General features: G+C 53.2%; 1 protein-coding gene across 1 annotated transcript in view; it reads left to right on the plus strand.

Moving 5' to 3' along the window:
- The first annotated feature begins 10,431 nt into the window (after nucleotides 1-10,431).
- Nucleotides 10,432-16,873, plus strand: part of KIAA1644 (KIAA1644 ortholog) — a 24,603-nt gene continuing 18,161 nt past the window's right edge. Inside the window, exons 1-2 of the mRNA XM_006866898.1 lie at nucleotides 10,432-10,498; nucleotides 14,970-15,183. Of these exons, the coding sequence (XP_006866960.1) occupies nucleotides 10,432-10,498; nucleotides 14,970-15,183 (281 nt within the window). The remainder of the gene's footprint in view (nucleotides 10,499-14,969; nucleotides 15,184-16,873) is intronic.

The following is a 16,873-nucleotide window of genomic DNA, read 5'->3' on the forward strand; positions in this document are numbered from 1 at the left end:
ACCCCCCGCCAAGGGATTCCTGCTTGTCCCTCACTAGGCTGGAGACAAATTCTCCGTTTTGGTCCTTTGCAGATTTGGATGTTCTGCTCTTAGCTGGCAGGGAGCCAAGCCCAAAGCAACCCGGGCTCCCCTTCCCCACCATGGTCCTGAGAGACAGGCAGCCCTGAGGGGTCAGCACCATGGCAGGGTGGGGGAGAGGGGCAGGGGGCTGTGGGAGCTCTCAGGAAAGGCTGAGCAGCCTGGAAGAAGCTGGGATTTATTGAGAGAATCTTCAGAATTAGGAAGCGCTCTGGTTGTCCAAAAAGAAGACCCAATCTGCAGGAGAAAGATGAGGCTTTCTGATCCTGTGAAGACGTACAGCCTCAGATACTCTCTATACAGGGTTGCCATGAGTCAGAACCGACTCCATGGCAGTGAGCTTTTGTAAGTAGTTATTCAAAAGGAATCTTGGTGGCGCAGTGGATTCGATGCTGGGCTGTTAACTGCAAGGTTGGCAGTTCAAACCCACTAGCTGCTTTTTGGGAGACAGTCACAGTTTGTGTCCATAAAGATTTACAGTCTTGGAAACCCTAAGGAGCAGTTCCTGTACGGTCACTAGGAGTCAGATTTGACTAGACTTGGGTTGATGGTTATCCCATTTACAAATGGTGGTGGTCCAGTGGTAGAGTTCTCACCTTCCATGCGGGAGACCGGGGTTCAGTTCCCGGCCAGTACGTTTCATTCCCTAGAGTTCTCACCTTCCACGCGGGAGACCGGGGTTCAGTTCCCGGCCAGTACGTTTCATTCCCGTCTACCGTGTTTTTCTGTCCGTGGAGGTTGGCATCAAGGCCTGACCATCTACTTTAGAAAACCATCCCCAAGCGATCTTGAGGATGGTACAGGACCGAGTAAGCCTTGTTTTGGTTGTGCTCAGGGTCACCATGAGTTGAAGTCCACCCAAAGGCAGGGAGCAACAAGCATGGATGAGGAAACTGTGCCGTGGGGAGTTTAAATAGCTTGTTCTGTGTCCCCCCACCCCCTAGTTTGTGATAGATGGATCCAAACCAGGCAGCCTGGCAGTGGGAAGGGTGGTGGAATGAGGGGTAGGGGCAATTCCTGGCAGATGGTCAAGAGTCCAGGACCTGGATGTCAGAGCCTGCTGGGGAAAGAGGAGATGCTACTTTGGAGGCCAGTGAGTTGGTCCTGTAAGCCTGCTGTAATGGATGACCACAGCTTAAAACAACAGAAAGTTACCCATGCTCTCATAGTTCTGGGTCCAGAGCTTGGAATTCAAAGTGTCAGCAGGGCCAGCTCTCTCTGTGTCTCTCCTGGGCTCTGCCAGCAACCCTTGGCTTGCGGCTGCATCTTTGCAGTCTGTGTCTCGTGGTCACGTGGTCGTTTCCCTCCTGTGTCTCCTCATCTCTTCTGTGAGACTAGTCATATTGTCTGCATTCTACGGAACTCCATCCACAAAGGTGCGCTTTCCAAATGAGGTCATAGTCTGAGGTTCCCGGAAGGATGTGATTTGGGGGTCAGCACTCACCCCAGTATCACCATCTCCAAAATATAAGCTGCTGATGTGTCTTGCACCTGGTGAAACCCCTCTGATCCTGGCTGGGGCATTAAGAGGGGTGGGGGATAGTTTCACTTCCTCTTGGCTGTGTGACTGTGGGCAGGTGTCTAGAAGTCTCTGTGCCTCATGGCCCTTTAGTCAGGAGCTGAACACAAGGCAGGTTGAACATAGTCACCTGCCGGAAGCCAGGCCAGGAGGCGAGAAGACCCACAGTGGCTTGAGGTGGGGTCTAGTTCTGAACATGTGTGCACAACCAGGGACCCTAGGGAGGAGCATGAGGGTCCAGCCCAGCCCCCTGCCTCCCCCTTTCCTCTCCCTTCCAGTTCTCCTCGTCACTCCACCTGGGTCTGCCGCTGGCCTAACTGACCATCTCTCCCTCCATTGCCTCTTCCTCTCTGTCTCCCCCCTCCCCACCATGGCCTTCTCATCCTGAGTGTGCACACCTGCTGCTGGCCCAGGTGGTGGACAGGTGGGCAGACCTAGGGACCACTTGGAGTTACCAAGGGCCCTATGTGAGCATCGGCAGCCCCGCCCCTCCCCTACCTGACCAATACAGAGTATGTGATGCATAGTAAGTACTGAGAGACCCATTCTGTTCCCTACTTCCCCGATATTTCCCACCCTAGAGGGCACCACCCCAGTCATGGGGACTGAGTGAGGCGTGAGGACAGCGCCTACTATGTCTGGGCCCCATGGGCCCTGCCTGCTGCCCCACCTTGTCTCCCACCCTCTCCACCCCTTCCCACCTCCCACTGAACAGCCTCCTCCCGAGCTCCACCCACCCCCAAGAAGTACTGAACTTCCTGCTGGCCCCACTTACTCACCCCCACCCCAACCCACACACACCTGGTCTGACTGACTCCTGATCAGCTGTATGGGATCTCCCCAGCCTTGAATGTGCTCTGGGGGTGTCCCTAGTCACCGAATATGGTCTTTAGTGAGCTTCAGGGGGATGGAAAGGGGTGTGTTCAGCCCACTGCGGTGTCTGCAGTCCCTAGCCAGTGCCTGCCTGGTCAGTGTCAGACGGGATGAATGAATAAATGAACAAACAAACGAACAAAGCTGCCTTCACTAACTCCTCGGCCCCTCCCAGCAGTCCTCCAGGTGGAAAACAGAGGCTCGGGACTCTGGTCCCTGGTGCAGAGCGGCTGGTGGCCTGTGCGCCTGTCTTCCGTCTCCCGCCCTGACACCTTAAGTGATTCATTCTTCATGTGATGTTTTTCTATTTCTCCAGCAGTTACAGGAAGGACACTGGGATTTCCAGGGGCTGTTTTATCTCTATGGTGCAGAAAATAACTCAGGAAAACAGCCAGGGCAGAAGGTGGGTGCTCAGGGCTCTGCGGTTGTCTCAGCCAAGCCGTCCCCTTAGCAAAGCACTAACCCACGGCCATCAAGCCGATTCCAACTCGTAGCGAGCCTCTAGGACAGAGTACAACTGCTCTTTAGGGTTTCTGAGGTCATCAGTCTTTATGGGACCAGATAGTCTCATCTTTCTCCCAGAGAGCACTTGGTGAGTTTGAACCACCGACCTTGTGGTTAGCAGCCCAGTGCCTCACTCACTGTGCCACGGGGGATCCTTGGGCTCTCCCCTTATAGGCAGGGAAACTGAGGCTGGTGGGCCTCCAATACCAGCTCAGTGTCCCCTTCCAGCTGCAAGCCCTTGGCTGTCTTCTCTCTCCTAGACCTCAGTCTCCTCATCTGTAAAATAGGGAGCCTGAGGCCTCAAACATCCAAACAACAGACTTGTGTATGCAGGGAGCTTGGTGCAGAACTGGACCAGAACAAGGGCTCAAGAAACAGGAAGTATTTGAACGAGCCTGGTTTAGATTGTGTACCTGGAGCCCCTTGGCAGTGGGCCGATGAGAGGGACCACCAGGGGTAAACAGGAGTGTTTTCCAGTGGGGAGGGCATGGGGGACAGGCGTGGTTTCCCAGTTGGTGGTGGTCTGCATGCCTGCCCACTCACACATGCAGTTTGCCATGTCTGCCTAGCCCCTGTGACCCCCATGGAGGGTGTGCTCCCATGCTCCCCAGTACCGGTGACTGTGAGGTGTAGCGGGTCCAGGGGAAGGTAGTTTGGCTATGGTCCCATGGAACAGGGCGCTGACCTCAGGTCGGGCTCTGGGAGAGCTTTTGGAGGAAGAAAATGGGGAGGGGATGGCATGAGGACAGAATGAACTGATGCCAAGGTGGCTGGCGGGAGGGTTTGCCAAGGAGTCCGGGGCCTGCTAGCCGTGCTCCTCTTGGGAGGCTTTAATTGGGACACGTGATGGTATTTGCCTTCTGAAAGCCAGCTCCCTGACTGGGAGGCGGAGGATGGAGGAGCGGGGAGCCTGTGGTGCTCCACTGGTTTGAGGAGGAGGAAAAGGGGGAATCCAGAGGGGCACGGGGATCTCGGGAGCTTTTCTGGGGTTGCAGGAGAAGATGCTGGGTCCTGGGGGTTCAGCTCACCATGGCCATGCCCCTGCTGCAGGACGGACGTGTGGCCCTCCAGCCAGGGACCGTCCTTCATATGTGGGCCCTGCCTCTCCCCCTCCACCCCCAGAATGCCAGAATGTGCCCTACTTCCCGCCCCTGCCGCTCCCTCTCTGGGCCGTGGGGGAGAGAAGGACACGGTTTGATCTCACTTTGCACAGACACTGCGCCTCAGGGAGGCTTTATTCCTGGACTTCACGCTTCACCGAAAGGTTCAGTCTCCTCTAAGTAGATGTTGTCCTGAAAACAGCTCACAAACTCAGAATGAGACCTGCACGCACCCGGAAGGGCCATGAGGATTTGGGGACTCATCGGGAAATGAGCATTGCTGGGAACAGGGTATGTGCACAGCCATGTGGTGCACACAGGTGTGTGGGTGTAGACAGGTGTGTGTACATACACCATGAGGTGCACTATGGACTCGTGTATACAGGTGTGTGCACAGGTGTGTGGGTGTAAACATACACCATGGAGTGCACTGTGGACACACGTGTACACACAGATGTGTGCACATGTGAGTGTGGACATGCACTGTGATTGTGTGTGTTAGACATGCACATTTGTGTGTACACATATGTGCACCATGTGGATGTGGGTGCTGGCGACAGTCCCTCTGGTATGTCTCTGTGCCTCCCATAGCCCCCTGTGGTACATGTAGGGGCTCAGCAGGTATTTGGGTTTCCAGAGAAGAGCCCATCCCTCTCCCTCAGGGCTGGGGGATACTGGGTGGGGGTTAGTAACGGGGTTGCTTGGGGAGGAGTCAGCTGTTTCTTAGCCAGGCTCCATCATGGAGTTCATGTGAGTTGGGAGGGAGTCCCTGACTAAGTGCGCAACTGTTAGCCAAAAGACTGGTGGTTTAAAGACACCCAGAGGTACCTCAGAAGGAAGTCCTGGCAATCTGCTTCCTAACGGTCACAGCTTTGAAATCCCCACGGTGCGTGTGGGATCTTCATGAATCACCATGACTAGCTGAACATTCACAATGTGTGTTACAATGTAGGTGTGGGGAGGATCATCCAAGGAAGGATTGTCGATGTATCTGAGGACCCACCCAAGGTGCTGTCCCTGTGTTGGGAAGGGGAGCTGGAGCTGTGGGAGCCCTCCAGAAAGGAAAGTACCAGAAGGGGGGAAGTTTCCTCAGGGTGGATTCCTCAGCTGAGGCTGGGAAGCATGCGGGAAAGAGAGGAACAGCATGTGCCAAGGCACAGAGGTGGGGGTGGTGGTGGGGAGGAGGGGGTGGGCTCAGGACCAGACCCTGCAGGACCCGGGAGTGAGTGTGGACTTGAACCCATGAGCCTTTAGAGATGCTATGTGGGAGGTGGGCACTTAAGAATCTGGGGACAGTCAGGACCTAGACAATGAGCACGTCACCCTGTTCTGTTCCGAGAGCTTTGTGTACCTTTGGGAACAGGTACCGATGGCCCTGAGGATTGAGTTGTTTCTATCCCCACTCTAGGACCAGGCCACACGTGATGTGGGCTGTAAGGGAGCAGCCAGAGGGATGCCGGCCTCACCACTGGGGAGTAGCCCTGAACCACACAAACAGATCGGTTCTGTTCTGGGAGTGGGGTGGGGAAGGGGGGGTGGGGGCTAATCCCTCTTCCTGGCTTAGCTTCTCTCTCCAGGCTCACCAAGATGCCTGCTAAAAATAACCCTGCAATCTCGGAACAGCGGTCCCTGGCTGACTCGAGGGTTGGACCACAGAGTAGGGGGCTGGAGCAGGATTCTGGATCCCCTTACCCAGAATGCTCCTCCTGTGTTCTTTTGCTTTGGGCCATGAACCACCATCTTGGGTTGTTTACTGACTCATAAAGATTTCGAAGCTGGAAGGCTAATTGTAATCTGTCGGTGATAAATGTGCTTTGTGGGGTTGAAGGAGGGGAGAACGGGGTCTTGGAAGGTTCCAGAAATGTGTAAGGTGCTAGGAGGAGGCATGACAGTGCAGGGTGAGCTTTGGGATTTGGTTTGCCTTCTGTTCAGGTGCTGAGTGACTTCGTGATTGGTTGGCTTCTCTGAACCTGTTTCTTTTGAACAAAATGAGCTTTTGACCCTCTTCACTGGGGACGATTAAACCACAGCCACTGAGTCAATTCTGCCTCATAGTGACCCTAAGGACAGAGAAGCACTGTCCGATAGGCTATAATCTTGAGGGAAGCAGGTTGCTACATCTTTCTCCCTGGATTTGAACAGCTGACTTTTCTGTTAGCAGCCAAGTGCTCAACCACTGGGCCACCAGATCTCCTCTGGGGATGATCACTTACCATCTAGCAAAGTCCATGTGGAAACTCAGCCCTGTGCCTACACCAAGTCTGTGAGCAAGGTGTGGCCCCCCTCCCAGCCCCTGCTCCTGCCAGCTCTGGGTGGACCGCTATAGATGTCACCTGGGACGAATGCTGGCTGGCCTGATGGTGTGGCACACCTTTCTTGTCCCTGAGCCCAGGCCCCCAATGGACGGAGTAGTGGCTCTGCCCCATGGACATCGTGCTGTGTGACACAAGACATCCGGTGAAGCATACAAGATCCTTATCAGCCAGCTGCACACATAACTTCCTGACCACACCAGGATTGACCTCCAAGTTCTGTTTTCTCAGTGTGTAGACTTGGGGTCTGTAAACATGCTGCTTCCTGCAAATGCACATAGGGTTTCTCTCCACGAGCCTGGACTTAGAGGCTGGAGTGGACGGGCCTGTCCTCCCCTCCCGCCTCCCCTCAGGGCAGCTACATTTCACCATACTCATGGAACTGTGCCCATGCTGAGAATCAAGAAGCAGCCCCTTTCCTCTGGGATCAGGACATTTGGGGAATGGGGTCTCAGCGTCAGTACATCATGCTCTCATCTTCCATACAAAGCCCATGGCCCAGTACTGACCTACACCAAGCAGGGGCTTTGCGGAGGAACCCCGAGAGAACCCCACTGCCTACATTTGCTCAGGCTGTCCCCTGGTCTGGAAGTTCTCATCTTCCACACAAAGCCCACGGCCAGGCCCATGGTGTTTTTAATCACTTCGTGGGCATGCAAAAGCTGGACAGTAAATAAGGAAGACGAGGCAAAGAACATTGAAAGTACCATGGTCTGCCAAAAGAATGAGCAAATCTATCTTGGAAGAAGTCCAGCCAGAATGCCCCTTAGAAGCCAGCATGGCAAGCCTTTGTCTCATGGACTTTGGACTTCAGGAGGGACCAGTCCCTGGGGAAGGACATCATGCCTGGTGAAGTGGAGGAAGACTTCTAGTGAGATGGACTGGCACAGTGGCAGCAGTAATGGGCTCAAACCTAAAAATTGTGAGGATACTACAGGACCAATTAGTGTCTTCTTCTGTTGTGCATAGGATCACTGTGAGTCAGGGCTGACTCGATGACACCTAACAACAACAGACACCGAGCCCCTCCCTGTGTGATGTGCTCACATACCTGCTTCAGGAGGAAGGGAACTGCCTGCCCACCCCCCCACCCCCCCATGACTTATCTATATTCCCTAACCACTGTTCCTACTCCCGCCCCATCGCATGGAGGAATGGGGGACAGTTGCTCATGCAGAGGGTGGCTCCAGGACCCTAGATGCCTCCTGGCCCAGGACCCTCATGGCCTCATGGGAGCTAGTGGGTGCACTAGCCCAGTTCCCCTCAAAGGCAGGGGCTCCCCCTCAAGGACAGGGGCTCACGTGAGCTCCTCTGTGTCAGTAGGATCCAGCCCAGGTCCCCTCCCAGCAAGTGGGTGTTGGGTGACTGAATCTGCAATTGGGCTTATGGCTGAACCAAGAGACAGAGCATGATGGGAGATCCTGGGGGTGAGCAGAGTCTTCCTGATGATAGAATCAAGGCAGGCTTCCTAGAGGAGGTGGTGTGGGAGCAGCTTCTAAGGTGGTGGGAATCTGGAGAGTGCTCCGGGAGCAGAGGCTGCTGAGAGATGTTATTATAAGAAGTCTACATGGATGCAGTGCCCAGCTTGGGGCAAGACCTGGTGTGGACTTAGCAGTGTCCTTGCGGGCAAAGGTTGGCAACGTCTACCCCCACCCCAAGCTCCCCAGTGGGCCTAGTTTGGGAATTGGGGACTCAGTTGGCTGTGCTGGGAGTGAGGGTGGGCAGTAGCATTCTGCAGACCCCAGTGCGTAGCTTTGATCTGTGTCCTCAGCTGTGCTGCGGGATGAGGGGATGGGCACTAATGATGGTCTTGGGCAGGGATTTTGTCCCTGAATGGGTGTCAGTCTTGAGGGCTCCATCACTTACTCCTCAGAACCATGTGGGTGGCTGGGAGCATTAGCCCCATTCATGGAGCAACTGAGGCACAGAGATTACTGAGTGTGAAGGGTTTGCTTCCATCATGGCCATGGTGTGAGTGGCCCCCTCTACAGATGGCAAAACTGAGGTACAGAGCCCACATCCCTCAGTGGGCCTGTGTGCTGCCTGCCCCCTCCCCCTGTGTCCACTGAATATGGGGAATGCAGAGACAGACCCACTCATCACCCCCCACACTCAGCTCTCAGAGCTGGATCAGAAGGGACTGGACTGTCCATCTGCAGACCAGGGCTCCCCCACAGGCTCCATCTTTGTTTCCTAAGCATTTCCAAATCCTTTCATCTGAGTTCATCCTCATGGGAGGGCCCGAGGGAGGGAAGGCGGAGACACAGCGCAATTAAGAGAATCCGAGCCCATGGGGCAGAGCTGGGCAGGTGGGGGCTGGGAGCCTTTGTGGAGAGAGCTGAGGGTCCCTTCCCAGGGTCATACTGGCACTACAGTGGTACCACAGGAGTGTGATTATGTTGCTGTTGTTGGTTTCATCGAGGCAGCTCCTCATGGATCACACAAGGAAACTCTGCCAGGTGGTAGGCAGCCACCCATTCCTAGGAATGTTTGAGCCTGTTCCTGCAGCCACTATGCTGTCCATCCAAGGGCAGGAGAAGGAGGCCTGGCATTTTGTGGCTTTTACGCCACTCCAGCCTGTCCTTCTTTCTGGTTCATTACACTGCCCTGGCTTCAGAGGACATGGGCGGGGGCAGGTGGACTTGACCTCGGCCAGCCTCCTGACCCAGTATCTCCACTGTCATGGTCCCCACGTCTCTGAGCTTCCCCCCTACCACACACACACACACACACACACACACACACACACACACACACACGCCACTCAGCACACTGGGCGTCTTGCCTGTCATCCTGCCCCGGGGCCTTTCCATCACTCAGAACACAAGGCATCTCTCCCTTCTAAATGTCTCACCCCACCTCTACAGTGAGGCCTCCAGATCCCCATCTAAAGCTGCTCCCACATCCCACCCTCTGCACCCCACACCCTGCTTTGTTTACCTTTTTGTGCCTGTGTGCCTGTATGTGCCAAGCATGTGTCCTGTGTGCTTCCTCACTGGATCATAAACGTCATAGGGGCAGGGGGGTTCCCATTTAGTTCACTGCCGGGTTCCCAGTGCCCCGGGAAATGTGGGGTTCTGTGCATGGTGTGTGCTGTCGAGTCAGCTTTGATTCATCACAACCCCTTATGGGGTTCTGAGGCTGCCTGTCTTTATGGAACAGAAAACCTCAGGTTTTTTCCACGGAGCGGCTGGTAGATTCACACTGCTGACCCTGTGGTGAGCAGCCCAATTCGTAGCCCTATACTGCCAGGGCTTCTGGGGTTCTGTGTGTACCAAACCCCCAAACCTCACTGCAATCAAGTTGATGGTGTCTCACAGGAACCGTATAGGAAAGTGTAGAAGTGCTTCATGGATCTCCGAAGTTGGAAATCCATATGGGAGCAGACAGTCTCTTGTTGATGCTTTCAGTTGTTAAGTGTCATTGAGTTGGTTCTGACCCATGATGATCCTGTATAGAATTTTCAAGGAACGGCTGCTGGGTTTAAACCACCAACCTTGTGGTTGGAAGTCCAGTGCTAATCCTACAGCACCGCATACTTCATACATGTTACTAAGTGCCATCAAGTCAGTTCCAACACATAGGGACTCTGTATAGAGTTTCCAAGGAGCAGCTGGTGGGTTTGAACCACTAACTTCATGGTTCGCAGTCCAGTGCTGATCCTACAGCGCCACATGGGGGGTGGGCAGGGGGAGTTAAAGAAAGTCTCTGCTAGCAATAGGCAGGGACCCCAGAGATGGAGGAGCTAGGACAGGACCGTTGTGGTGGTCCCAGGCTGCTCACGGGGAGGACACCATTCCTGGCCCTGTATTAGGCTGATGCTGAGTCCCCCTTTCAGAGCCGACCTCCTTGGGTTCAGTCTCATTTTGCCATGCAAAGGAAAGGAGGTGACAAGTGACCTGTGGAGGGAGGTCTTGTATCACAGACAGGAGCTTGGCTGTTGATGTCTCTGTAGGAGTAGGAGTAGGACAGGTGGGAGCACGGGCTGACCCCTCCCCCACTCTCATCAGCAGGCAGCTCCCAGCGGATCGATGCCAGCTAAAGGATGACCAGTTGTGGTCAGCAGCCCCTGGACGTGCTCACTGTCTTCTTCTCCTTGCTGTTCTCTGAAGGTCAGTCCTGTGGAAGGAGGTGGGCGGGAGATCAGAGCCAGCCCATCGGGGGTCCTGGGTGCTAGAAGGGGAGTACCTGAGTACCCCGTGCCATAGACACCCCCTGTGAGGAACCCATACCCCTACTGTGCATCATGATGGCCCCAGGGAGCTCGGCTCCTCAGTCTGGGAGAAGCTCTTGTTTCTTCCCGTAAGCCTCAGCAGGGCGCGGCCAGTCATTCCCATTCCACAGATGGGCAAGCAGAGGGTGAGAAAGCGGAACTGAGCTAATCTGCCTGAGACAGCACAGAGGGTGGAACGGCTGGGATTTGAACTCAGGTCCTCAGCAAAGGTGGCAAAGCCCAGCCTGGTCCAAGTGGGGCTCCCTGGGTGCCTGTTAAGCAGGACTCCCTTGGTGCTCCTTGTGTCTGCAGAGGGGAGGCACTGGGAGATGGAACTTGAGACCCTCCCCAACAGCTCCGCCCAGTACCCTCTGGCTTGGAGACCCATCCCCAGACAGGTGTCAATGACGCTGCTGGATCATGGAGGCACAAGGAGACTCAGAGAGGGTGGGCTGAGCTGGCAGTCCACTGCTGGGCTGCCCTTGCTAGGGCCCTGGCTTCTCAGGTCAGCCAGCTCTCATCTTTGTAACCAGGAGCGTGGACACACACCTGGGCCCTGGCCTGGGGTCTCGGGGACTTCCTATAGGAGATCGGAGGTTGGGCTCCAGCCTCCTTTTGACCTGAGTTTTAATTCCAGTCTCTCCACTAGTTCTGCGGTTCCAGGTAGATCAGCTCTGCTCACTGCCCCCACAGGCAGGAACTATTCACCCACAGTTCAAATGAGGAAGCTGAGGAAAAACGAGACCAGCCCAAGACCGTCACGTGGTTGGTTAGTCGGGAAGCACGTTGGAGTTCAGAAATTAGTGCTGAGTCAGCCCTTAGACTGTGGTCCTCGAGGCCTGGGGCCCAGGAGAATGGTCCCCTCCTTATCCTGGTGACTCACTGGCCCCCAAGGGAGTGTCCCTCTGCCCAAGTCTCTCCAGCACCCTCTGGCCCCAGTGCAGCCCTGAGTTCTCACACCATGCTCCTCAGAGCCCCTAGCAACCCAGGCCCTCTGGCCCCCTGTCAGCAAGTGGGAGGCACCCAGAGTCCTGGGTCAGAGCTAGTCACTCCCATTCTACAGACAGGGAAAACTGAGGAGTGGGATGGGAGTGGACTTGCCTGGGACAAGGCAGTGAGTGGCGGGGCTGGAATCCCACCTTGCTGCTGTCCAGTGGCTCCCAGCACAACTTCTGTTCCTGGGATGTCCTTTCCAGAGCAGCCACAAGGACCAGGGCCAGTGCTTGGGGGCAGGGAGATGCTGTGTCCAGCTTCCAGGAGGACTGCTCCATCTCCTCTGTTCTCAGTTGACCTCTCCAGACCTTGTGGCCTAGCAAAGCCCCCACCCCTGCATCCTCTCTAAGGCCCCCTCCACTCAGTCCCTTCCCTCTTGAGTCCTCCATGGCTTCTTGGGTCCTGTCTCAAAGGCCTTAGCTGCTTTTGACAACAGCATGCTCTTGTCCACACCCTGCACCAGACCCTGACCAGCTGAGGGTCCCCGGTGCCAGCCTCTGCTGTCATCCCCAGCCCTTCAGGCCTCTAAGCAGGGGTCTCGGACTCAGGCCCACCTGGAGACCTTCTGACCCAGATTTCCCAGGAGATGCTGATAGGAGCCGCTCCGGTATCCTCAACTTAGTCCTCTGTGCAATGGGAGTGATGTCCCTGGTGGCACAGATGGCTAAGTGCTCAATGACTAGCCTGCAGGTTGGCAGTTCGAGACCACCCCGAGGTGATCTGCTTCCGAAAGGTCCCAGTCTTGAGAACCCTAGGGAGCAGTTCTAGTTTGCACACATGGGGTTGCCAGGAGTTGGAATAGACTCTAGGACCACTCACAACAATGGAAATAAAGGAGATTAAATGACGGTGTCTCTGCCTGACATACGTGCATTCTAACCCCTGCATCCCACCAAGGGGCTCCCCCTGTTTCCCAAGAAGGGGCTCTGGAGAGTTGTTCTACCTCCTGGACATCTGGAACCCTTCTCCCACAGTGGTCTTGCCTGGTGCCACGCAACAGGTTGCTGTATTAGGGCAAGGGCCACAAAGCATCCCAGGGACGGCCGGAGCCAGGCTCAGCCACTTTCTGGCCGGGCCCAGCTGGGCCTTCCTTTCGGCAGCCCCGGGGGTGGGACAGTGCTGGCAGACTGGGAGCCACGGGGACTACAGAGAAGTCACCCTGGGTAGAGGCAGCTTACAACGGTCCTGAGGAGCTTTTGCAAACCCAGTACCTTTGTGGTTGGAGGAATGTGTTCAGTTAGCCAAGCGCCTTTTCAGTGATACAAATTAGATATAGTAATCCTTTTTATGAAGATACTAATAAAGCCAGGGATGACTGTTTTCTATTGTTAGATACAGGCTGGTCCCAGGTAGTTAGGAATCAATACCCTTCTCTCTCTGAAGAGCCTCTTCTTTAACATTTGAGGTGCACGCAGCAGTGGTTCGTAGTAACAAACGAATGCTACTTTGCAACATACAAGAACACATGATTAGCATTGTTGTTAAGTACTCCAGTCTCATTCCAACTCATAGCCACCCTATATGGGGTTTTCAAGGAGCAACTGGTGAGTCTGAACCGCTGACCTTGTTATTCAAATCGACCTTGCGGTCCAGTGCTTATCCTAATGCACCATACCAGGACTCCAGTGCATCTGAAAGTGTCTCTTTAATGATTTTATACATAGAAAGATAAACTATGTCCTTTATACTGAGACAAACATTTGAGTGACTGATGTCTGATATTGACCGTTCCTTGCTATTCCAACTTATGTACAAATCTGACTTCAAGAGAGATGTAGGAAGGGCACTCATTCGTAATGTGGGACCTACCCGTGATTAAGCGGTATGGAAGGTGGTTTGAGGCCAGGAAATTCTGTCAGGGTCCCAGCACAAGTGGAGGCCCCCAGGGAACCCAGGTGTTAGTTTAATAGAAATGAGTCGCAGGGGCACGCTACTTTGTCCACAGGGGGATCTGGTTTATGAACCCACACTGCCTATTCCAGGCTAGTTTGGGGTTGTCAGCAGGTCCACCCCCGGTCCACACAGCAAACAGGTAACCAGCAGCCACTGAACAGGCTCCGACTCCTGGCAACTTCATGTGCATCCAGGTAGAACTGTGCTCCGTCAGGTTCTCTGTGGCTGATTTTTTCAGAAGGAGATCTCCAAGATTTTGTTCTAAGGTGCTGCGGGGCGGACTCCAAACCTTTGACATTTTTGTTTAGCAGCAGAACTTGTTAACTCTTTGCATCACCATGGGACTCCAGACCACTCAGCAACAAAGCTTTGGTAAGAGGAACCCTGAGCTGTTTGAACGCACCCAGTGGTTCTGTGGAAGAAAGATCTGGCAATCTGCCCCACTGAAAATAGTTGTGAAGTGCCGTCAAGTCAGTTCCAACTCATAGCAACCCAGTATAGGGTTTCCGAGGAGCAGCTGGTGGGTTTGAACTGTTGACCTTGTGGTTCACAGTCTAGTGCTGATCCTACAACACCACGCCAGGAGTCCCCATTAAAGAGGACAGCCCAGAAAACCCTCTTGATCATTCTGCTGTGCCACATTGTTGTTGTTGTTAAGTGCCATCGAGTTGGGTCCGACCCACAGCGACCCTGTACAGGGTTTCCGAGGGTGTAAATCCTTACGGGAGTAGAAAGCCTCATCTTTCTCCCGCGGAGCGGCTGGTAGTTTCGAACCGCTGACCTTAAGGTTCGCAGCCCAATTCGTAACCACTATGCTACCAGAGCTCCTTTGGGTTGCTATAAATTAGAATGGACTTGAAGGCCTCCAACAATAATAACAGTGGTGAAGGCACACACCTCCCATGCAGTCCCAGATTATGAACAAGTGCCTTTCCTGCGTCTGTCTTTAAGTCAGATTGTACATAGGTTGAAACAGCTAGGTACAAATGTCGCTGGGTTCCAATCCAGCTCCACCACCACTACTTACCAGCTGTGTGGACTTAGGTAAGTCATTTTAGAACTCTGAGCTCAGATTCTCCAAGTGCAAAGTGGGACCCCAGACCTGCCTGCTGGGTGGCTGTGTAAATTAAATGCAACAATGCCTGTGAAGGAACCTCATTCATAGAAGGTGCTCAGTTTAGGCTGAGCTCCCAGCTGAGTGCCTGTTTTATGCTGGGCTACTTGGAAGGCGTGCACAGGAGGCTAAGAGGCTACCCTGCTCAAGGGAAACCCCCATATTGTTTGAACCTTCACCTAGAGAAGAGTCCGGAGGTGGGTTCTCCAAAGAGGCGAGCTGGGTCGTGGACAGATAGGCTGCTTGGTGAGGGAAAAGACGGGGGAGTCATGGGCAGGCCAGCTTCACAGGCTTCACCCCTTGGCCCCTAATTTCCTATGATGGTTTGTGGGCAGCAGGCCCCACCAAGCCTGATGACTCTATCTTCCAGTCCTGTCTGCACATTTCCGGGTCTGCGAGCCGTACACTGACCACAAAGGCCACTACCACTTCGGCTTCCACTGCCCCCGGCTGTCGGACAACAAAACCTTCATTCTCTGCTGTCATCACAACAACACAGTCTTCAAATATTGCTGCAATGAGACGGAGTTCCACGCGGTGATGCAGGCCAACCTCACAGCCAGCTCCGAGGGCTATGTGCACAAGTGAGTACCCCAGTCCCTGGGACCCCCACTAAAGCCTGGTGCCACCCCCCCAAAATCCTACCTGCCTGGGAAAAGCCTCTGGGTGGCCAGGGTGTCTGACGTGTTCTGCCTGCCGAGCTTTAGCCTTCTCATCTGAGAAATGGGTACATGATACCTACCCCTCAGGGCTGCAACAGAAGTTGGATGAGGTCAAGTAGATGGAAAGCTTCCAGGTACAGAAGGACACAGTGTCTTCCTTTATCCATTTTCCATTCATCTAATACTGATTGTCACCACTGACCCAGGGATAAATCCTTGGCAACCCCTTCCTTAAGGCGATTAGAAGACAGTGGGAGCAGGGCTCAGAGGAGAGGCAGTTAGCTCCGTTTGTGAGGCTTGCTGAAGGCTGGGAGGAGTCGGGGACTGGGAGGAATGTATGATCCGAGAAGCAGAGGCACCGTGCTAAGTAAATGGTGGGTCAAAACAGCATGCACACCCCTTATTATGCGTGAAGCTGAGTTACTATAAGTCAGAATCGCCTGAACGTCAATGGTTTGTGTTTTGAGTTTGAGCATCTTTTCACATGTCTGAGGACATTTGTCTTTCTCTTACTGCGACCGAGCTGTTCCTGTCCTTTACCATTTGTCTATTGAATTTCCAGTCTTTTACATATTTATTTGAGTAACTAAAATCAATACCTAAAACACTAGAAATTCAATAGAATTTCACTAGTTGGAAAATATGACCTATGTGCTAGAAATAATGCTGGAGATGAGTGGTAGAATTTTGCAAGACCAGGGACTTCTTCATTGCAAATATCTTTTTTAAATAACGGAAAAGGCAACTCTACACATTGCTCTCACCAGATGGAATACTCAGAAATCAAATTGACTACATCTGTGGAAAGAGATGGTAGAAAAGCTCCATATCATCAGTCAAAACAAGGCCAGGGGCAGACTGTGGAACAGACTATCAATTGCTCATGTACAAGCTCAGGCTGAGGCTGAAGCAAATTAAAACAAGTCCATGAGAGCCAAAATATGATCTTGAACATATCCCTCCTGAATTTAGAGATCATCTCAAGAAAAGATTTGATGCATTAGATACTAATGATGGACGACCAGAAGAGTTGTGGGATGACATCAACAACATCATAAAGGAAGAAAACAAAAGGTCATTTATTAAAAAGACAGAAAAGAAAAAAAAGAGCAAAATGGATGTCAGAAAAGACTCTGAAACTTGCTCTTGAGCATAGAGAAGCTAAAGCAAATGGAAGAAATAAAGACATAAAAGAGTTGAAGAGAAAATTTCAGAGGGCAGCTGGAGGAGACAAAGCAAAGTTTATAATGAAATGTGATACGAACTGGAGTTAGAAAACCAAAAGGGAAGAACACACTCAGCATTACCCAAGCTGAAAAGACTGAAGGGAAAATTCAAGCCTCAGGTTGCAATATTAAATTATTCGTCGGGCCAAATGTTGAATGATACAGAAAGCATCAAAAGAAGAGGGAAAGAACACACAGAGTCAGTGTACCAAAAGAATTGGTGGATGTTCTTCCATTTCAAGACGGAGCGTGTGATTAAGGGTCAGTGGTACTGAAGGAGGAAATCCAAGGTGCACTGAAGGCATTGGCAAGAATTTAGGAAATGATGGAACACAAATTGAAATATTTCAACAAACTAATGCAGCACTGGAGGCACTCACTCATCT

Source organism: Chrysochloris asiatica, unplaced genomic scaffold (assembly GCF_000296735.1).
Source record: "Chrysochloris asiatica unplaced genomic scaffold, ChrAsi1.0 scaffold00097, whole genome shotgun sequence".
In the NCBI taxonomy this organism is placed as follows: Eukaryota; Metazoa; Chordata; class Mammalia; order Afrosoricida; family Chrysochloridae; genus Chrysochloris; species Chrysochloris asiatica.